This window comes from Chenopodium album, chromosome 19, assembly GCF_948465745.1.
Source record: "Chenopodium album chromosome 19, dcCheAlbu1.1, whole genome shotgun sequence".
NCBI lineage: Eukaryota > Viridiplantae > Streptophyta > Magnoliopsida > Caryophyllales > Amaranthaceae > Chenopodium > Chenopodium album.
In genome coordinates this window covers 5,994,011-6,015,952 of record NC_137852.1, presented here as the reverse complement: position 1 = coordinate 6,015,952, position 21,942 = coordinate 5,994,011, and the positions used below count along the sequence as shown (strand labels likewise).

The following is a 21,942-nucleotide window of genomic DNA, read 5'->3' as shown; positions in this document are numbered from 1 at the left end:
CAGAGGTATCTCCTATCACAACTCCATTACTTCCATTAAATAATTCATCGAAGTACCCCTTCCACCTGTCCTTGATGTCCTCCTCTTGCACTAGGACCATTTGGTTCTTATCTTTGACACACTTCACCATGCCAATATCCTTCCTTGCCTCTTGTCTTCTCTTTGCCATCTTATAAATGATCCTTTCTCCCTCCTTGGAATCAAGTTTTTCATAAACCTCCTGATATGCCTTTTCTTTCGCTTGACGAACAGCTGCCTTTGCCTTACTCTTAGCCTCCTTATACGCTGCAAAGGTTTCATCACTCCTACATTTTCCTAAGGCTTGATAGCATTCCCTTTTTTGCTTAATTACTGCTTTCACCTCTTCATTCCACCACGAAGTATCTCTCTGTATCGAAGTTCTTCCCCTTACTTCCCCTAAGACCTCTTTGGCCACTCTTAGGAAACAGTTCTTCATTCGTAACCAAGTCATGTCCGGATCCACCTCTCCATCCCAATCCGCTTCTTCAATTACCTTTTCTGTAAAAACCTTAGCCTTTGCATCCCTTAGGGTCCACCATCTTATCCTCGGTTCTTCTTGTCTAACTTTTTTCTTCGCCTTCTCTTTCAGACGAATAGTCATTACCAATAGCCGGTGTTGGGTGACCACACTTTCCCCTGGGATAACCTTACAGTTTAGGCAACTTTGTCTATCTATGCTTCTTGTGAGCAGGAAGTCTATTTGAGTTGCATTTGCTCTACTCCGAAAAGTTATCAAGTGTGAATCCCTCTTCTTAAACCAAGTATTAGCCAAAATTAAATCATATGATTGGGCAAAATCCATAATAGCTTCACCACCGGCGTCCCTCTGCCCATACCCAAAGCCTCCATGGACACTCCCATAGCCCTCTCGGCTCGCCCCAACGTGCCCATTTAGATCCCCTCCAATATATAACTTCTCTGAGTGGTGGACACCCTGTACCACCTCGTCTAGATCCTCCCAAAATTGTCGTTTCTCTTCCGCATCTAAACCCACTTGGGGAGCATAAGCACTGATAACATTCACAATCTCCTTGCCACATAGCAACTTCAGCCTTATCAACCTATCGTTCTTCCGATAGACCTCGATCACCTCTTTTGCCAACCTCTCATCGAGAACCACACCAACTCCGTTCCTAGCTCCACCATTCCTTGTCCTGTGGCTCGTTTCTTGCCCAACATACCATACCTTATACCCCAAAACCAAGCCTCGAACTCCTTCTCCTGTCCATCTTGTCTCTTGGAGGCACATGATGTTCACGCGTCGTCTCTTCATTACTTCTACCACTTCTGCTGATTTTCCCGTAAGAGACCCCACATTCCAAGAACCAATCCGCAAACTAAATTCCTTTCTCCCACGCTCCCTCCTGGTCCCAACTCCAGGCCCTTGCTCATTTGACACCACACTCGGGCAATGTGGCGCGTCGCTTCTGGGCGACGACCTAGCAACCCTTTCATACTTATCACTGCACCCGGGTCTGGGAAGTGCAGCGCGTCGCTCAGTAGGGAACGCCCCAATGGCACGCCCTTGCTCATTTGACACCACACTCGGGCAATGTGGCGCGTCGCTTCTGGGCGACGACCTAGCAACCCTTGCATACTTATCACTACACCCGGGTCTAGGAAGTGCAGCGCGTCGCTGAGTAGGGAACGCCCCCACGAAAATATCTGTTTGGCTCATGTCATTGGATGTGACGAAGTTTTATACTGGCTGTCACTGGCCTACCGTAACCCTCCTCCTTTATCCAGGCTTGGGACTGGCAGCGGGTTGATATAAATTATACTTGGAGACTTGGAGTTGTATTTATACAGGTATGTTAAGTAGGGCAGTAGTGATAATGCCGCAAAGGACTTATATGAAGCACAACGTGCATATGTTATATACTTCGGGCCTGTTCACATTTACTGAACTGAGCTAAACTGAATTGAACTGAACTGATTGGAGCTGAATTGAACTGAACTGAACTGATTGGAGCTAAACTGAACTGAAATTAAGTAAATATGAACAGACCCTTCGTATATGTTAAACAAGTCACCTAGCTCCGGAAACGATTTGAGTAAAGATCATATACTTAATACTTTGTATACGTGTAGTTGTTAACTTGTTGGGATGATTAGCTAGATTACTGCTTCAACTCTTCCAAAGGGAAGATGAGGAAAGCGCCCTTAATTGACTATTTAGCTATCTAAGCTAATTATCAAAAATGTTATAAATATGAAAAAGAAATATATATAAGTATAAACCACATGGTTTAATTATTTTTTTTTTAAAAAAAAAAACACATATTTCATCAAAGAAAATTTAATCATAAATTAAAATATATATTATTGATCAGTTAGTTTCATGTAATAATCCGGGGCATCGCCCGAACCCAAAAACTAGTTTTACGTTAAATGACAACCTATTAATATATTATTAATTATATCCATCATAATCATAATTCGCCCCTCCTCCAACAATAGGGTCATCATCATTAGGAGAGCTTGCTGTTTGTGGTGGACTAGATGGGCTTGGTTGTTGTGGCAGACTCGAAACTACGACAGTGGCATTAACACGCACTTTTCCGTTAAGTAATCCGGCTTCAACATGTAAAACTACTACTCCCTCCGTCCCAAAAAGAATGACCCATTTCGCCAAAACTTTGTCCCGAAAAGAATGACCCATTTGCATTAAAACACCCACCAATTTGCTACAATATTTGTGCAAAATTAGCTTCCCCATATAAAAATTTAATTTTTAATGTTATTTTATTACTTTCTCTCTCTATTTTTTTACAAACTCCATGTAAATTTATCTTTCCAATATAATTTTACTTCTTTTTACTTAACTTCCTTAATACCCGCGTAATCAACCCAAATGGGTCGTTCTTTTTGGGACGGAGGGAGTAGTTCCGGAGGACCAAGTACAACAACGGTATCAATAACGTGCCCTTTTCCATCGAGTAATCGAGCGTCAATACGTACATCATCTGTGAAAGCTAAGACTACCATATAGAGAGCAATGATATAATTGAGTAACCACTTCATCTTTAACCCTATAATTTAATGATAGAGAATTTAGAAGAGTGCGTAGTTATGAATTATGACTAGTGATCTTTTTTTTTTTTTTTTTTTTTTTTTTTTGACAAAGATCAACTCAGGAAAACAACAAAAAAACTACGCAACCTAAAAAAAACTAGAAAGTGTAACGAAGTAACTGTCTTGTCCTAGCACGAGTGGCTAGACTGTGAGCTGGGAGGACCACATTCCGAGAAACCTTCTGGAAATGGCAAACTTGAAAATATGGGAGAGTATCCTGTATTTGCCGAGTAATCCAAACAGTGAAAATATGCTGCGAGACTGCACTGCGAATAGCAGAAAGGGAAGAAACACAATCCGTTTGAAGGAGAATACGCACAAAACCTCGCTGGATCGCCATCTTAAGAGCTAACAGGCAAGCAAGTAATTCCGCCTGAAAGGCAGACAAAGTGAAACACGCACGAGCTGCCCCCCCAAGCTGATACTTGTCTCTACAGAGTAGAAACACCATCCCACTCCCGCCGTACAGTTGGAAGAATTCCAAGCCCCATCAACAAGAATCAAAACCGAAGGGAAGACGCTATCTGTACCTCGAAGTCTGAAAGAAAGAGGAGAAGAAGCAAACCCTGGAGGAGGACTAGGAACAACAGCATTGAACCCTCTGGCGGACGAACTACGACTACTCCAATCCTGAGCTATATGAAAAACTGTAGTAGGGGAACAATCCATTTGGCGAAAACGGATGTGGTTTTTAAGAACCCAAATAGCCCAGGCGAACGCCAAAATGGAATCTAGCCCAATCCAGTCCTTTGTATTGATAGTTGCATAAAGCAGAGATAGAAACCACTGTTGAAACGAAACTTGAGAAGACGGAGGACGGATTCCTAAGGGACCACAAGCCCAAAGACGAGTAGAGAAGGGACAGTAGAGCAGCAAATGTTGTAGAGACTCCGAAACCAGATGACAGAAGGTACAGAGAGGATCAATTGGGAGGCCTTTAGAGCATAACTTCTGTGCCACTGGAAGCGCATCATGAAAATTTTTCCAAAGAAACATCTTCCATTTAGGAAGAATAGGCAAGGCCCATAACTTGCTCCATGTAAGAGGAAGCACGGAAGGCATACACGGTGAAAACCAGTCTGACTCCCGAATAATAAAAGCATAAGCTGATTTTGTAGTAAAGACACCATCTCGAGTAAACTTCCAGTAGACATAATCATCCATGGGATGAGGAGGAAGCTCTAGGCTCAGAATTTTGGAAGCAGTGGAAGACGGATGACTAGTGATCTTGAAGCAATATATTGCATTTGAAAGGTCAATAACTCCAAATAGAAATTATTTTATTTAATTGCAACTAAACAACGTTACGTGCTTCCCATTTTCTAAAATCAATCTTCTTTTATATTTTGTGTTTGTTTTTTGTTCATTATTTTGGTGAGACTCTCCACTAACTTTCTTTATATATTCGGTTATTTCTTAAAAAATCCATATAATCTATGACTTACTATAGGCAATAATAAAACCACGAACTTAAAAAACTCAAACAATTATTCGAATCAATGATCTATTTGTAACATGAATCAATCGAGTTGAAAGAAGAGGTTTTAACGTTCACGTATTACAAATTATTTGTAGCAAATATTAGATGAGACGAAAATAAAGCTTAGAAAGTAATTTTATGTAATTGGTATATACATGAGGTAAACTTGTTACTCCAGATTATTTCTTTGTAGTAAAAAACGTTAACTTATTAATAATTAGTGAATATAGTACTCCGTAGTATAAGAACTTGAATAAAAAGGTCAATAATTAATTATGATTAGGTTAAATTCGGATCGGGTAAAAATTAAATCGAGTTAAAATCGGGTCGGGTTAATAACAGTTCGGGTCAAAACAGATCGGATTAGATCGGTTATTTGTCGGGTCAATTTCGAATCGGGTCAATTTCTCGGTTAAGGGCAACTCGAGTTGTCGGGGTTACTCGAGTTACTCGGTCAAGGGTTACTCTTGACTGAGTAGACCGAGTAACTCTGATCAAGTAACCCTTAATAACCTTGACCGAATTACTCAAGCAACCCCTGACCGAACTCCTTAAATAACCCCTGACCAAGTAACTCAAGTATAAACTATTTTATTTAATTGCAAGTAAACAATGTTACGTGCTTCCCATTTTCTAAAATCTATCTTCTATTATTGTTTGATTTCTGTTCATTATTTTTGTGAGACTCTCCACTAATCTATGACTTACCTATAGACAATATAAATCCATACTAATCTACTACGTATTACTTACCTATAGACAATAATAAAACTACGAACTTAAAAAATTCATACAATTATTCGAATTAATGATCTATTCCTCCCCTTTCTCCTTAAGGCCTAAATAATGCACAAACTCGCCTCAAAGTACGCCGGAGTATAGTAAAGACGAGCTACGCGCCCATGAGGCCATGATTATGATCATTACATAAACTGCAGCTCCAAAACAACTGAATTATTCAAAGAAAGATACACAACTACAAGTCTACACCAAGCAATAGATGTAATATTTCGTAAACAGAAAATTGATCAAACCTGACAAAAACTATCATCTGCATTCTTTTCTCAGGATTGATAAGGGTGACTCAAGAGTCTCGACGTAAAACATAGCATCCTGATAAATTTCCTTGTTGAATGTGTAATAGATCCAATACAAACTTCCGTCTCTGTCAAAACCGAATATGATTAGTAACCAAGAATTCTGAAGTAAGTCTTCAATGGGCACAGAATAATCAACCCATTCAGAATCCACAAGAATCCAAACCCAATCTGGCATAATAGTTGAATGTATGCCCAAAAACCCATCAATTGCACAAAATTGAAATTTCCAACAAGTTACATGAGTCGATCGCAGTAAATCTGACGGCCCTAATATTGTTTCCAATTCCTCATTATCCAAACCAAAAACGACGATGAACACATCTTCAGAAAGTAAGTGCTCAGTGGTTTCTTCTATCCAGTGCAACTTCTCATTAACCAGAACCCCTCTTCCTTCAATTCGATACGCAGATATTTCATATCCACCCAATTCACCGAGTGAACACGATTTCTGTTTCCATTCGTTGGCCCGAAGTGAATAAACAAAAATCAAGTCATCACAATGCTTATGAAGGGCAGCAACTACAATCTTGTAGTTATCTTCAGACCATACATACCCAAATCCAGTGCAAATTTGCATTTCTGCATGATTGTACCCTGTAAGCGGGCTATCCTCCAGGGTATGACATTCATCGGTACAAGGATTCCAAATTCTAAAACAGCTATAATCACGATCAGCAAAGCATGCCAAACCATTGCAAGAACCCACCATATGGCAGTACATAGCTCGAACAGTATCAGGTTCCTTGTCTAAAGCATCAACCAAACCCCAAATATAATCTCGATCACCCTTCTCATCCTCCTGAACTGCATAGTTCTCTAAGAACCGAGCAGGATCCTCGTCATTCAGATGAAAGCTGGCAAGAATACACTGCGCCGAGACATCACCACTTGTCATCATATAGCGTTCAAGGTGTGACCACGAAAACTCACAGCTTGAAATTGTGGAATACCACTCTTTACAGACAGACTTAAACCAAAGCAAAGACTTGACTGGAAGTCTTGTGAGGATTTCATCAGTGATAAGGTGCTGTGGCAGTTCACGTCGGAACTCATCATCAGGATCATACTCATCAATGTTTTGTACCATTGTGTACAATTCAGCAAAGTTTCAGACTTCAAATATTGTGGATAGAGATAGGATTATAAGAGATGGCTTTTCAGGAACGATCAATTTATAGAGTCGGATAGGAAGACAATTAGACATCCAAAAACCGTTCAGTATTCTCCATAGTACACATTTAATGTTGCCACATTCCAAAATCAAGAAAGATGAAAAGTCTCAATATTCTCCCACCCAAAATAAAAGAGGAAAAATGCATATGAAACAATTGTGTGCATTAATGATAAAATCTATGGAAAAGTTTCAAGTAGAATACCAAAAAGGAGGTTGAATCCTCAACTTCTTTTCAATATAAAAAAATGTATAATAGTGTATTGGCCAAAAATATTCCACCTATAATTTAACCTATGTACTCAAGAGTTTTGGATTTTCAACTAGCCTGTGTAGTAATCTAAAGGTGCACTATCCGCTGCAAAATTCACTAAAAATTACAGTGGCTTGACTAAAAAAGCCGAACCTAAGTTCATCACTAAAACGGGCAATTTTCTGCTTTAAGAAAACACACTGCCAAAATTGCAACTAACACTACGAGACTTGCTGAAATTACATACTTGACATTTAGCCGCCCTGCATCAATTGTCCTAACCGTTTCAAGCTTGGAGTCCAAATTCTGAGGTTCTGACTTGAATTCGCTGTCCAAAACATCCTCTGGATACTTCTGTGCCTAGAGATTGTACAGAACAAATTACCAAGTATATACCAGTGATGCGTTATCATAAGCACCATATAGAAATGAAGGTAAAAACCCCAAATTTAGTGCAAAGTGACACTCCCGGTCTCTATAATTGTGTGTATGTCTGAGGTACATCTAAACTTAGCAACCACCCCGCCTCCACACTACCAAAAAAAATAAAATAAAAAACCCCACTAGTGTTTGTCAAACATTACCTACAATTCTTGTCTAATTAAAAATTAACACCCAGTAAATAATTGACAAAGAAAAACAGAACCACAGAGCCAACCCAACCCAAAAAAAAAAAGCTTGGTTATAAAAGGGGGTAAAATTCAAGGCTAGATCCACACAGAGTCCACACCTACCAAAAATCAGTCTATATTTCATTATAATGTTGTATTCCTTCAATGATTATCTTCATTTCACCCTTATCACTTCATTATAATGATATCTTGTGAACGAAGTAAGTTTTTCACCTTCATCACTATATTGAGGTATTTGCAAAGACAATTCCACTCATACCTCTACAGCATCAGGCTCTTCTTTATTTTCTTTCCCATTATCGGCAGAATGCACACGATGCGCAGAAGATAGAACTCCTTCCTCAGTTTCCCCAACTTCATGATTCATAGAATTGGATGAGGCTTTGTTTGCCATGTGTAATTTATCTACAAGAGCTCTATTTTCCATTATCATCCGCGATAGCTGCACACAACATAAATAGAAGATTATATATTTATATTTTGGACATATTCATGAACTACACAAAATTTCTTATGTCACAAATTTAATGCACAAATTTCATGAACTCCTTCCTCAAATTGCTATCACACAAATTTGATGCACACTTTAAAAACAGCAAGTATCACTATACCACTAATTTGACTTCACTAAGACTCAGTATTCAGTAACAGAAGCTGTTTTAAAAACTGAAGATTGTTACACAGAGAACCATAAGCAGGTAACAACTGACAAGAGAGTACAACTGAAGTTTGCATATACCAACATTCATATTAAAATCAGGATATCACAGGAAGTGTATGAATTATGAAACCAGAAGTAGAAACTATATAACAACAAGAATGCCCGCAAAATTCAATCATGGCCATGAAAAGTATGAGACAATCAACAAATTACCTGTTTGTGAAGGCGTTCTCTTTCAACGGCCAGCTGCATGACCATATCTGTTATCACTTTGCTGCGAGTACTTATATCCTTTGCAGTTGCTCGTTTAGTTTCTTCTGCTTGTTGCAAAGATGCCTCCAAGCATTCTAATTTACCCCTAAGGAAAACCAGCTCTTCATTCTGCTCTGCATGGCTTTCAGATAATATAATGCATTTATCTTCGGCACTGTCAGCCCTAGCATCTGCTTCTACAACTTTTGACTTCAGTTTCTCAATTAAAATCTCCATATCATTAATTGAAGTATACAACATGGTTTCTTTCTCCTGACTTGCTTCCACTGATGCCATAGCCTCTTGTAGTTGTATATCTGTCTCCCTTAGTTGCTTTTCCAGTGAATTAACTTTCTCAACAGAGACTCCACTACTTTTCAGAAAACCCAGTTTCTCATTAAGTTCTTTATTAGCTTCTTCTAGCGACTTGGATTCAGCTTCAACCTGCTGAATCCTGCTTTCAGCTATGAAGAATTTATCTTCCAAATCTTTAATCCGGTCACTCTTGTCATCCAAAGAAGCATTTCCATTTACCAGTTCAGATTCTGAAGTTTTTAACTGCTCCTCCAAGAAATTCACCTTCTCTTTCAATGACAAGGCCTCCAATCTGTATTTTTCTGCAAGTTCCTGCATAGCAGCCTCTTTTTTCTCCAGATTTTGAACAGTTTTTGTGCATTCTTGAAACTTTGTGCTCATTTCATTTTCTCTGCGAAGTGCACAATTTATTTGTAGTTGGCTTGACTGGAGCTTACCAATCAACTCTTTCGAAATTCCCATGAGCACAGCTGAAGCACTGTCAGCCTCCAAGAAACGGGCATAGACAGATGTGGTTTCTTCTTCGACAGACAAGAATTTCTGTTGCGAAAAACGAATCTTGAGTTTCATCTCATCCCGGGCTTGCATACATTCTTTTAGTTCATTCTCCAGTTCAAGTTCTCTTGCCAAAGATTTTTCCAGCATCCTCAGTGTTTGTGTCTGTGAGGTTTGTATTTTTAGCTTTGCCATCGTGTTTAAAAAGTCACTATCCCCTGAATCTTCCTTGTCTTCATCAGCTGCATTAAAAACTTTATTACAACATCTATAAAAACAAGTGAACATTAAAGATACATTACTACCTCAGAAACATAGTTTATTGTTTTTCTTTTTGGGAATTCGAGAAGTTTACCATGATTCATAACTTGATAAGCAAGGAAAAACACAATCACAGGACAACTGTTTTCAGAAAGTAAGCTTAAAAGTTACACACAATAGACATTGTTAATAGAACCGGGAAAAAAAATCTCAAGGATCCAGCCGCTATCAACTAGCATATAGCTCATAATCTTCACAGTCAGCAAAACTGGAAACAGAAAATAAATCATGCACAAGCATTGGAGACATCTTTAATATGTTTCGAGCCACTATCACATTTGAAATACAAGGACAAAGTGTTACTTTCATGTTCTTTTTCTTAACCACAAATATACCAGAAGTCAAGCTTGACCAGCAATACCTAAATTTCCCTTCCACAAGAACAAGTTAAATTACAGATTGTTTAACATGAAAACTAGTGCAATCAGTCAGATTGAAAGGGTTTCTTACATATTTCTTCTTGGTTGACACCTGATAAGATCTTCTGGAAATTGGAAGATTGCGTCATCAACTCTGAGACTTGTTCTTGAGATTGCTTTACTGATTCTTCAGCATCACGCAACTTCTCTCCCAATGCCAAAATACCTTCTCCTAGATGTTTGTGTGAAGAAATTACTTCACAAGCATTATTGATCTCTGACTTTATTTTACCAATGAAGATACTCATCTCCCTGACTTCTGAATCAAATATTCCAGATAAGATATCAAATTCCTGTGCCCTCCCATCAGAATTAACCAATGTATCCTCGTCTTTTGCTGAAGCAAAATCTTCAAAGTCATTCTCCCTTGCTGATACATGCATCATAAGTTGGTTCAAATTAACCAGCTTCTCTGAACAACAAGCTATATCCAGCTCGATCCTAATAATGGAACTTCCAACTTCTCGTTTTACCTCTTTAATAGATGAGGCATCCTCCGATTTCTCCTTAGCAAGTGATACTGCCTCAATGCTACCACCAAGATCATTTTCGACAACTGAACCAGTGGTATCATGAACGGAATCTGTATCCATTTAAATGATGTTGATCTTGTCTCAAAGCCTGATAAAGATGGCGACAAAAAAGAGCCTGTAAGTTCTAACTTCTAAGCAAAAGCACCCCTTCCCTACCCCCTCTACCCCGTCTTCCTCTTGGTCTTGGTAGGATGGTGGTAAGCTAAAAGAGTACAAAGAACAAAGGTATCATCAATTTGTCATAAAGAGAATCACGCCACAAAGCAACAGACCAGAGATGAAGGAAATGAAACACATATTATGAGCCTGACTGGTTTGATTATGGCAAAAACTTCAAAAGTTCTGCAATTAGTATTCAACAAATCGACCATTTAACTACAAAGGACAATATATTGTAAGGTTTGTAACATCCAACAATAGTCCAAGTTTGATCTCGAAAAGTAAAAGCGGAAAAATACATGCCTTTCCCGTGTAAGTTCAATAAATCAATAGAATACATACTATAAGTTCAATTTACAGTGATTTGTTCATGAAAACATGATTATAAGCATATATTAATGCTAAGCTTCCTCAAAAAGTAATTCAAACTTTCCCATGACTTCATCAAGTATAAAAAGCGACACATTAGATTTGGGAGGGTGGGAGAGCAAATTGGCCCACTCAAAAACAATAAAATCAGTATTAACATCAAAACTACTCCTATTGTGTATTGCAATCCAAATAAATGATGTACATCAATCACATTAAATATGAAGGAAATAATTATAGTCATAACATAATAATTAATGCAAATCATATAAAAATTGAAAATTAAAATCCCATCACATTGCAAAATATTCTTCAAATTTCCATCAATTAACCACCATTACAACTACTAAAACAAGCTAACAAGAACCACCATTAATTTATACTACAACATTATAGAATCCCACCAAATAAAGACACAATTTTTACTAGAAAAAATAGAAACTACCCATCAATCATATCGGCATCTAATATTAATATACCCAGATCAATGAGCTTCTTCCCAAAATTATAATTAGATTCATTGAATTGAATTGTGAACAATTAAATTAAAATAGAAATTGAAATTAATTATCAAAAATGAAACTCAATATTTACCTTAATTTTAAAGAGGATTTGTGTAGTGGGGTTTGTGGAAGAGAGAGATGAAGCAGAAACTGTAGTTTGCTTGGAATCACCGAATCAGATGTGCTCTCCAGTTTTTGTTGTTTGCCCTTCTTTTTTATTTTATTTTATTTTTATTACAGTTTCTTTTTTTTTTTTCTTTTTTTTTTTTTTTTTTTGCGAAAAAGGGGAAAAATTATTATAAAATTCAATTGCATTTTTCAGGAAAAGAATAGAAGAAACGAAAAGAAAAGGACACATGATTGCAGCAGTGCACGTGTGTACTCTGTAATAAAGTGGGTTTAATCATGCTTCACACGTGTCAAGATAGACGCAGTCATATTTTTTTGTCCGACGGGGTGATCACTAAATATTAGAGATAGAGAAGTAAGGCATGTTCTCTTCAGCTTAAATTCAGTTCAGCTCAGTTTCTAATCAGATCAGTTAAATTCAGCTCAGTCAATCAGAATAAACTAAATTATTCATCAAAACTGTAAATAGGATAAACATTCAACCTTAATTTAATACTCGTACTTCATAGTATTTGTATAAGGATACTTTATTCATTACCAAGTCGACTACAAATATTATGTAATATGAAGTATGATGATTTTTTTTTTTTTTTTTTTTTTTTTTGGAAAATTATAAAAACATACTCCTTTATGAAGCTCATCTGTGAAATCATGCTACAATAAAAAGGGAAACAATGAAAAAAACAAATTTAAAAAAAAGTAAATTTTGTTTCTATTATATATTCATAGTTAATAAAGCTCCAAATCTCTGATTACAAGGATATACAGTCAACTGTTTTCTATACGCCCTTTCATCACTCTCATCTTGCTCACACAACCAAAAACTGGGGTGTGGCACAAAAATTAACTTGGTTTCAGCAAACCCAAATTCTCTTTGACTATCTCAATAATGTACCTATCCCTGTTTGTTCAAAAGCTTCAAAAACTGGCGGGAGTCATTCCATGTTGCAGGCCTTTTGAGAGGCAGAAAAGACAAACATCAGCCATCAGGACGCCACAGCGCAGCTATGTGAAACATGCAAATTACAAAGCATCCTGTATTTTGCTCCAACCATTCATTGGTAGAGGAGCTATTGCTAGTCCGAAAGGGAGATCCATATCATAGGCCAGGCTGTAAGAAAATGGTGGCAAGATCAAGATGCTCAAGTATCTGATTATGAATCTAAATCTCTCCAGGTCAATTATGTGCTTATAAGACAAAACTGATACTAAAATTGTGCACATATGCCTGTCAATACCCAAGCCGATCATTCAATGATGTTCGGCCATCACCTGATTGTCCTGCATAAGGCATTAGAAACACAATCAGCACAAACAACCGTCAATAGATATGAAATCAACAGTGACACATATAGATATATAGCTAACCTTCTGGAGGAACCCATGTTTCGTAGTCCGACTCTGGAAGTTTCTCCAGAAAAGCAGGTTTTTCAGGGCCTAGCACCCTTTTAGCCCTTTTATTATCTTGCCCAGATTTCTTCTGAGCTTTTCTGCCATGGCTTTTGAGGTCTGCTTCTTCCTCCCCTGTATAGATTCCTCGTTTGTGTTTCAACAGTAGAGCAACAGCATTTTCTACATTCATATCAGTCCCTGTGGGTTCAGAAATTGACGGGCTTGACATTTGACCCTCAGGGTCCTCACTCACTTCAGCTGGCTTCTTATTCCGCAATATAAGACCTGGGGCAGCACTTTCCAAATCAGACTCTGGCTTCTTTCTAGGTTCAGAATCAGTTTCTAAAATCTTCTTCCTCTCTTTATAATCAATAAAGTCATCAGTCTCATCACCCTCATCGGTGTCGGATCGTTTCTCTAGTTGGCTCTCTTTACTATCCCTGGCCTCCACTGCACCAAGCCACTGAGGCTTTACAATTTTGTAAGTAGTTGGTTCATTTTCTGTTGCATCAGTTACATTCTCTTTGGAATTTGATGCCTCGCTAGCTTCTTTAATCACACCAGGAGCTACTTGATCTGCAGAACTACTAACCGGCTTTTCAGGCTGGCTGGCGCTACTTTGTCCAACTTTGGATTTCTCAGGTTTCTTAACAGCAGAACTAGAAGATGCAGATTCTTTAGACTTAAGCTCCTTGGGTGCTGTCGCCCGTTTCTTAGCAGTTTCACCAGTAGGGTCAGCTATCTTCAGCAGGTAAACTATCCTATCCAATTCTTTCTGGAGGGAAGAAATATCCTTCTCAACTTGCATAGTCTTATCAATTACTAAACATAAATACAAACCGTCAGCAAGGTTGAAAAAAAATAGTATCAACACTGAAGTAAGACAAATTGTAGTCAACTTGCTTATACATAACAAATTAATACAATACAACAATGGCCTTCTTCGTGTACAATTATGCATCATGAGAATGTGCATTCTGAGAATTTTACAGGTGTTGCCACAATGCAAAACATCATCATGGTTCTATAGTGTTACAGATAACTAAGATGCATCATGGAAACCCCTCCCTACTGCATTTTTCTAGTTCTTACAGATAAACCTGGTAAATGGGTAGGGCAACCCAATAGGTATAGAACATAGATTCAGCGTGAAGTTGAAGGCCTTTAGTTGGACAGCGACATTAGTGTCAATATAGGGCCAAAATGGCAGCCCAATGATTTTCGAAAAGAAAATAGTTATGATCAGTATTGAAAAAATATACGGTTTCAAATTCACTTAATTATTTTCTCTTCCCTAACTTAATTTTTCCTAGCTCATTTATTGGCCTGCCCACCCACTATCAAGGCAACCCAATAGGTATAGATTTAGTGTCAAGTTAAAGGCCTTTAGTTGGACAGCGACACAGTGTCGATATAGGGCCAAAATGGTAGCTCAATGATTTTGGAAAAGAAAACAGTTATGATCAGTATTAAAGAAATAAACAGTTTCAAATTCACTTAATTATTTTCTCTTCCCTAACTTAATTTTTCCTTGCTCATTAATTGGCCTGCCCACCCACTATCAACCTGCTATTAACCTACTTTGGCCCACCAATCTATTATAAAGCAAACCCAATGACCCAAACTTGTATTGACCGACAATTACCTTGACCCGAACTGCCATTAACCATGTCCAACAACTAATATTGAATACCACATAAGCATGCCAAAAGAACTTAATAACACTATAATTTGATTTGCAAAAATTCAGCATTTCCTTAATCATCCATGAGTTGAGAAAAGGTCAGTAGATGACCGATATAGTTATCATTTTGTTTACTTAGTGGTTGCATTCAGAGAGACAGTGACATCAGCCCTTTTAAAAATATATCATATATGCCTTCAGAGAATATCAAGAAAAGAAAACTTACCAAGCTGAGTTGAGAGACCAGACATATAGGCATCAAGCACATCCCCCGTATCTTGTTCAACAACAGGTTCCAATACCTTATTCTTCTCTTCCAGAAGCAATTTATTTTTCTCATCAATTTCATCCAGCAACGCCTCTTTCTTATCCAAAAGAGAATCAGCTGTCTCAACTGATTGTGCATCGGCCGATTTGTTAGCAGATTTCTTCTTTGTTCGGTCGTAAAATTCATCATCATCACTACATGTTCAAAATTTGTGAGAAATCAACGACCATAAGTTCATTTCCATTGTAAAAAATTGAACTACATCTCCAACGTTAGTGTGCAACACAGTTGACTCAAATCACCTCAAGAATATTTACCTCGTAAGCTCATCCTCATCTTCGGCAAATCCCTTATGCTTCCCACGAGATGACTTCCCAGAACGTGCTCCCATACTTTCCCGAATACTATCATTTAATGTTTCTTCCAAACTCTCGAGCTCCTCCAGTATCTGTGAAAAGTAGAACGAAAATAAGTTCAAAAGAAAACTCTTGAGCTCCACTGGTATCTATATATAGAGAATATTTTTTTCCAAATGACCAAGAGTTAAGAAAATCTGAAGCATATATTCAGCAATAAATGTTTGTCAAACCTGTGATATCCTTTGCTCATTCCGAGCAATCTGAGTTTGTTGTCCCTGAGTCAACCCTCCTTGGGATATGTCTTTAGCACGGATTGCAGCCATCTCTTTCTTCATATGTGCAATCTACAAAGATGGTAGTAAAACAATTAACACAACAGGGATATTTCTCATTCTTTTCTCACGTCATACAACCTCAATTGCAGAAAAGGGTCAACAAAAAAAGCAATAAATGATTCATAAAGGTTTGAGATGCAAAATTTCCAGGATAATTATCATACTGCACATGCTGAGGCAATTTCTCCCTACCACCCTCATTAACAGAACATAAAACAAAAGCAATATAGTGCCTGCAAAAAAAATCCAAGTAATTGACATGGGAATGAAACCAGAAAATTTGATCTGCATGTCGAACCTTTTCCATTCTCTTCAAGACTTTCTCCCGAGTTTTTTGTTGCTTTTCAGTGAGTTCTCCTTTGTAATTTTGCCATGTTATCTCATCACCATCATCCTGAAAAATTTTAAGCATACATGAAGAAAGAGGGACAGATAGAAGAATAATATTCATAAAAAAAATGAACAACATGAAACTATGAGCTGTAGTAAAATTATTAGCAACTCTCTCCCTTTCACAAAGGTTGTTACCATCCACTTGTTACAAACACCAAGAAAATAAATGAAAGTAGTGGGATGTTTGTAAGAAAAAAAAATACAGTAATTTAAGTAGAGAAATGTTGTAAGAGAAATAACAAAAAAGCATTTAGTAGTGGAATGCTGTAAGAAAAAAAAAAAAAAAAAAAAAACCACCTCTGTTTTCTATCCGAAAACGGTTAGAAAACGGAGGGAGTATTCTTTTCTTACAGGATTACTACAGTGGAAAGGTGAAGATATTGTGAGGGGTTTGTTACTTTCCAAAAGTTCTTAACACTTCCACATTACTTTCCATAAGGTACAGCCATGTGTCATAGCAACCAATATATGGTTTCCAGCCATCAACAGCCACTGAAAAAACCTAGGAAGGTTTACTTTTATGTCTACAATTATAGGCCAGTATAAAAGGAAACTCCTACTGACTTGTAGCCTTCCAAGTGGGACCATAACGCATAATTCAAAATAAAACTGGCCAATGTTCAGAAGCTAATAACACTTCGGTTCAATATCAATTATCAAGAAATTCTAAAGGTGGCTTGCATTAAAAAAAAAAAAAAAAAAAAAAAAAGGAAAAAAAAAAACAGAAATTCTAAAGGTGTGAGACACGTGTCTCTATGGACAGGACTTCAACATTTGCCAAGCAATGAATCCTGGATATGGCACTCGTATACAATATCAGAGCCCATTGGGAAGCTTGAGGAGGCTTTCCTCAAGTTCTTAAAATCTTTAGCCAGTCTCCAGAATGGTCTCAGAGATGAAAGGTGTGAGCTAAACTTCAATAAACAATATTGGTCCACTATTGTTGTCTCTATGGCTAATTAGGACCATAAGAAACCTCCACATATTATTGAAAAGCTGAAGTGACTCTAAAAATTCCATTGAGACTTTCAAATTTCAACCAATATCCAAAAAAGGTTTCTATTAATCCCTGAGTGTTACATACATCATTATAAGGTCCAAAATACTTTCAAGCTATTTAACGAGGCGCAATAACAGTATCAAGACCAGACTTTACAGTCTTGTGACATCAAAAATCCTATCAAGACTTTATAGTTGTGTCCAAATAGGTCTTACAAGCTTTACTCAACATTAATTGGCAGTGACATTATGTCTTAATCTCGCTCTTATCCTTAACCTCGAGGCAAAATAATGTCATTGGTTAAGATGTGGCACAGGCCTTGGCTTGTATGACCTTACTTTGACCCTAGTAAAAGATAGTCTTTTGCATTGAAGATTAAACATGGTCATGGAAAATAAATACTACATATTTGGGACTTGGATTTGCATAATAATTCTTGAATATGAAGTATATATTGTTGATAAATTTCTAATTTACTCAAAGAAATAGTATAATACAACACATAATTTTGCAATTTGAACCAATCATTGAAAAAAATCCCAACAAACCTCAGCTTCTTCAACAGCATCCTCTCTCATGCCCCAAAGAATACCATCCCCATGAGATGCATTTTCTTTAGCCCTGCGAAGGGAATCTTCTCGATCTTTAGCATACCTGATACTTGACAAGTCGGCTTCCTACCAAAAGACAGAGCATAAGAGAGATATAAGCATTAAACTGGCATGTGTAATAGTAAGAGATAAAGATTCAACTAGAAAGATAAGTAGGCAAAATTTAGGAACATAATCTAGGGGGGCACAAGTATATTCACACATTTGCACACCTATTTATAATTCCATAATACTTTTAAGGTGAAGATCTGAAGCAAGAGTGCAGATACATTAAAAGAACTAATACTAGACTAACTTCAGTCCGCGTATTGTTCAAACTAAGAAACTTTATGTCAAGAAGTGACACTATTATTCCTATTTCAAGAGCAAAAATTTTTGGTGGTCGGTGACTAAAAGTAACAGTGTAGTTCACAATATAATGATTGACTCATTTAGTACAAAAAATCGAACAAAAGCTCAATTTACAATGATAAGGGAAAAGTCACATGCACCAAACATCTGGCTTCATTTTACAATGTAAGCCAAAAAGGTACTCAAAGGATATTATGACCTTTAAATTCACAAAAATCAAAACCAATATAAGTCTGATACTTAGAGTAAACTAATATGATAGTTTCCAGGGTTATAAACACTTCATATCCAACAACAACAAGAATATCAAGTAAAAACAAGGATGTCAATGTTCTACCAAAACATATCGATATGAACAAAAGAAAAGACATATCAATGTGAACAAAAGAGAAGACATAACTAATTATCAAGGGAGGAATCCCACCACCACTCCCCCAAAAAAATTAAAAAAAAATAATAATTAAATAAATCAGAATCAAGAAAAAGAAAAAGGGAGGGGGAGGGGATACATTCGTGGTCATTACAACCCCTTCAACGTTCAATCTTTTCATTCAAAACATGGACAAAAAGGCAATGGTAGGTTGCTTATTGACCTTTTCATCCACTTGTCCTCTGCCATAGTATAAGCAAGAAAGGATCTGACATAATTTACAAATGAGAGTTAATCCAGTCACTTAAAACACTAAAACACATGCTTTGACATACTTCCTCCTTTTTATTACTTGCTAAATTTAGACTTTAGCACTATTTACATATGCTACTTACACTACCTTTGATGAGTTACAATTAAGAAAAAATATAATCATGCGAAATAATAAATTCATCTTGATTTATACTTTCATAAAATCAAATTATTATAATTTTTACTTATCGATAACAAGAGAGACAAATGACTATATTAATGCATTGGCAAGCATGAAATGAGAAATGTGGCAAGTAAAAAAAATTAAGTATATGTTTCCTTCCTGTCCCCTAACCTCACCTTTTTCCCACATCTTTAAGATGGTTTTAGTTTGGCATTAGACCAATGGGATACTTAAACAGGCAATAAAAATGTAATGGTCGCTGGAAGGTTTCTTAAAACTTCACATACAAGGAAGTCAACCACACCTTATCTGCTAAACTATACCCCCTAGCCTTCCCCCCACCCCCAACACCTTCATATTTCTAACAGCAAGGCCAGGAGATCAAAACAATCCAATGTGGTCTAGTTGAAACAAACTACTACATATAACAGGAAAATTTAATGAAATCATAGAATTAATTAAAGCCTAGATAAATAAGTAAATAAATAATAGAATGAAGGCTTACTAGAGGCATCAATTCTTCTGGACCTTGAAATATGTATAATCGAGTAGAGCTGCCAACGATGAAACAAAAAGGTGTCAGTTAAAATAAGGAAATGAAAGCAATAAGATTTATATGCCATATGAATTCTATACCCAAGACACATGTCAACAATCAAACATGAATATATTGTGTGAATATTGGAGAAAAATACATGACTAATGAGAAAATTTAACAAGAAGGTTATCATGGCACTTTCATCTAGGGGGTGAGGACAATCAAACCCTAACTTCCACACCTTGTCAAAACTCAGGAGGTTGTACAGTTGTACATAAGCCATACTGAATTAGGGATGGGGAAGATGGGGCCATTGAGAGGGGGATTTATACAAATATGAAGCTTTAGCTGTAAGGCAGCCTGCAGCCCGGCTAAGCAACACAAATTTATGGGAAACAAGATAAATGAGAATAGCAATGCAACTAGAATAAAGGGTTACATAGGATAGAGCAATATGAAGATCATGCTGAATATAAATTGGCAGTCACAAGAGGCAGAGATACTCACAGGCCAAACCGGATGACATCGCCAACACGTAATTCCACATACTGTTTCTTATTTACCTAAGTAGATGACAATTTGTATCAGTATCACTCATCATATAGTACAACAAATGACAATAAGTAACTTGAAGTACAAGTCATATATATAGTGGAAGTTGTACACACAAATCCATACCTGTTTTTTGTTAACAGACGTTCCGTGTGTACTTCCAAGATCATAAATATATGCAGCTTCATCTCCTCTAAACTGAAGTACTACCATAAAAGAAAAAAAAGGAAGAGAATACATGTTATAAACAACATTATATATAAAAGCACAAGTAGGACTATAAGTAAAAAGGTGATGCTGTCAAATTAACATACTGCATGATAGTATGGAGTTTAATCATAACAAGTCACGGTATAAAAAAATTAAATGACAGTTCAAACCGAAAAACCAATCACAACGACATGCAACCTGCAACATCGATCCCTAATTAATATTAATTGATTACATATTGCTAATCAGCATCAATTTGCTTCAAGGCTAGAACTCATAGAAATTGTACATTTTACTATATTCAATCTCCTAACCTCGTTTAACTTTACGTGAACTTCAAATTGTGCCTAAGAAAGCTAAAATGATACATTCATCAAATTTGAAAGATTTCTGATTGCAATATCATTAAATTTAATTGAAGGAAAGTAAAACATCTGATCAATTCCAAATTCAAAATGAACATATTATTAATTAAACTCACAAAAAAACTTACCAGCATGAAACCGAGAGATAGTAGGATGCTCAAGAACAAAATCACACAAATCAATCCTCCCAAACATATAAGCACCTTTCTTCGTCCTAACAAAATTTTCAAAATAAAATCAAATCAAACCAATTAAATTCAATATAATGCAGCAATCAAATGAACTGAAGAGGGAGGATGAGAGAGAATACACGTCATAATGATCGATAATTGCGCCATCTTTAAGAACTTCAAGGAAGAAAGGAAGAGCAGGAGCTTCACTCCATGGAGGAATGGAGTAAGGAACTGAAACTGGAACTTTCTCCTTTAAATTATTCGAAGAAGACTCCAATGGCGGCTTCTTCTCTGAGGCATCGGAAGACGAAGGCGGCGGAAGTTCGGCGACGGAAATCTTAGGGTTTGGTGGAGGAGCCATTGATGAATCCTTTGGAGCTTCTTCGATTTCTGCTGAAGAAGATGAAGTAGGAGGTGAAGTGGTGGCTTCAATGGCGGCGTCTGAGGATGGCGGCGGTAGAGGAGGAGGAGGTGGATCCATGGTGGTTGAAGTGGAGGTTGTCGCCATTGTCGAAAGGGAGGAGAGAGAAAATTCCTCCGTAAATAAAATAAACGGACTTTTGTTTAAAGTTTTTTTATTTTTTTTATGGAGGGTTTTGGGCTGTTACTCTGGGTTTGGATTGCAGGTAGACTTGTTTCATATGGATGGAGTAAAATTGTGCATTATAAAGTCGGTTAAAATCCGAAGAGTAGTATTTTTTAGGCCATAAACAACTAAACAAGTAATCTATGTGATAAAACAAGTTTTGGATGTAAATCGCTACTTGAAATAGCGAATGCAAAACCACAACTACAGCTAATTTTGCCCGTTTTTACGGTTCAACTTACATTTTTGCCCTTGTGATAAACAAATGGAGATAAATTTACATCTTCTAATGTTTTTATTTATTTCTTTCCTTTTTTTCTTTGATATACTCCATATTGAAAATTATCCGACATACTATTTATTTCTATAAAAACATCAAAAAAAAATTACTGACATACTACTCCATATTTAATACTTCAAACTAGGCTTGG

At 36.9% G+C, this 21,942-nt stretch overlaps 3 protein-coding genes across 3 annotated transcripts; all 3 read right to left on the bottom strand.

Moving 5' to 3' along the window:
* Positions 1–5,623: 5,623 nt before the first annotated feature.
* LOC145593883 (F-box/kelch-repeat protein At3g23880-like) lies at positions 5,624–6,763 on the bottom strand. Its single transcript, XM_081650245.1, has one exon. It carries the CDS (start codon positions 6,761–6,763, stop codon positions 5,624–5,626), a length of 1,140 nt encoding a protein of 379 aa, XP_081506371.1.
* Positions 6,764–7,077: 314 nt separating this feature from the next.
* Positions 7,078–10,788, bottom strand: LOC145595048 (WPP domain-interacting tail-anchored protein 1-like). Its single transcript, XM_081651402.1, has 4 exons — positions 10,227–10,788; positions 8,607–9,697; positions 7,992–8,174; positions 7,078–7,460 (listed from the first exon to the last, which is right to left on the bottom strand). The coding sequence occupies exons 1-4, from the start codon at positions 10,786–10,788 to the stop codon at positions 7,266–7,268; spliced, it is 2,031 nt and encodes a 676-aa protein (XP_081507528.1). The 3' UTR covers positions 7,078–7,265.
* A 1,788-nt stretch (positions 10,789–12,576) lies between these two features.
* Positions 12,577–21,512, bottom strand: LOC145594568 (uncharacterized). Its single transcript, XM_081650886.1, has 12 exons — positions 21,063–21,512; positions 20,881–20,966; positions 20,304–20,383; positions 20,133–20,188; positions 19,593–19,641; positions 17,868–17,996; positions 16,225–16,320; positions 15,822–15,935; positions 15,550–15,680; positions 15,191–15,426; positions 13,257–14,102; positions 12,577–13,169 (listed from the first exon to the last, which is right to left on the bottom strand). Exons 1-12 carry the CDS (start codon positions 21,431–21,433, stop codon positions 13,120–13,122), a joined length of 2,244 nt encoding a protein of 747 aa, XP_081507012.1. The 5' UTR covers positions 21,434–21,512; the 3' UTR covers positions 12,577–13,119.
* Positions 21,513–21,942: the final 430 nt, after the last annotated feature.

Coding starts and splice junctions, on each gene's coding strand:
- LOC145594568 (XM_081650886.1), bottom strand. CDS start 21,433: ATGGCGACAACCTCCACTTCAACCACCATGGATCCACCTCCTCCTCCT. Junction 15,936..16,224: donor TCTTGAAGAGAATGGAAAAG/GTTCGACATGCA, acceptor CCATCTTTGTAG/ATTGCACATATGAAGAAAGA. Junction 13,170..13,256: donor AACATGGGTTCCTCCAGAAG/GTTAGCTATATA, acceptor TGCCTTATGCAG/GACAATCAGGTGATGGCCGA.
- LOC145593883 (XM_081650245.1), bottom strand. CDS start 6,763: ATGGTACAAAACATTGATGAGTATGATCCTGATGATGAGTTCCGACGT.
- LOC145595048 (XM_081651402.1), bottom strand. CDS start 10,788: ATGGATACAGATTCCGTTCATGATACCACTGGTTCAGTTGTCGAAAAT. Junction 9,698..10,226: donor TGTCAACCAAGAAGAAATAT/GTAAGAAACCCT, acceptor TTTTTAATGCAG/CTGATGAAGACAAGGAAGAT. Junction 8,175..8,606: donor GAGAACGCCTTCACAAACAG/GTAATTTGTTGA, acceptor TGTTGTGTGCAG/CTATCGCGGATGATAATGGA.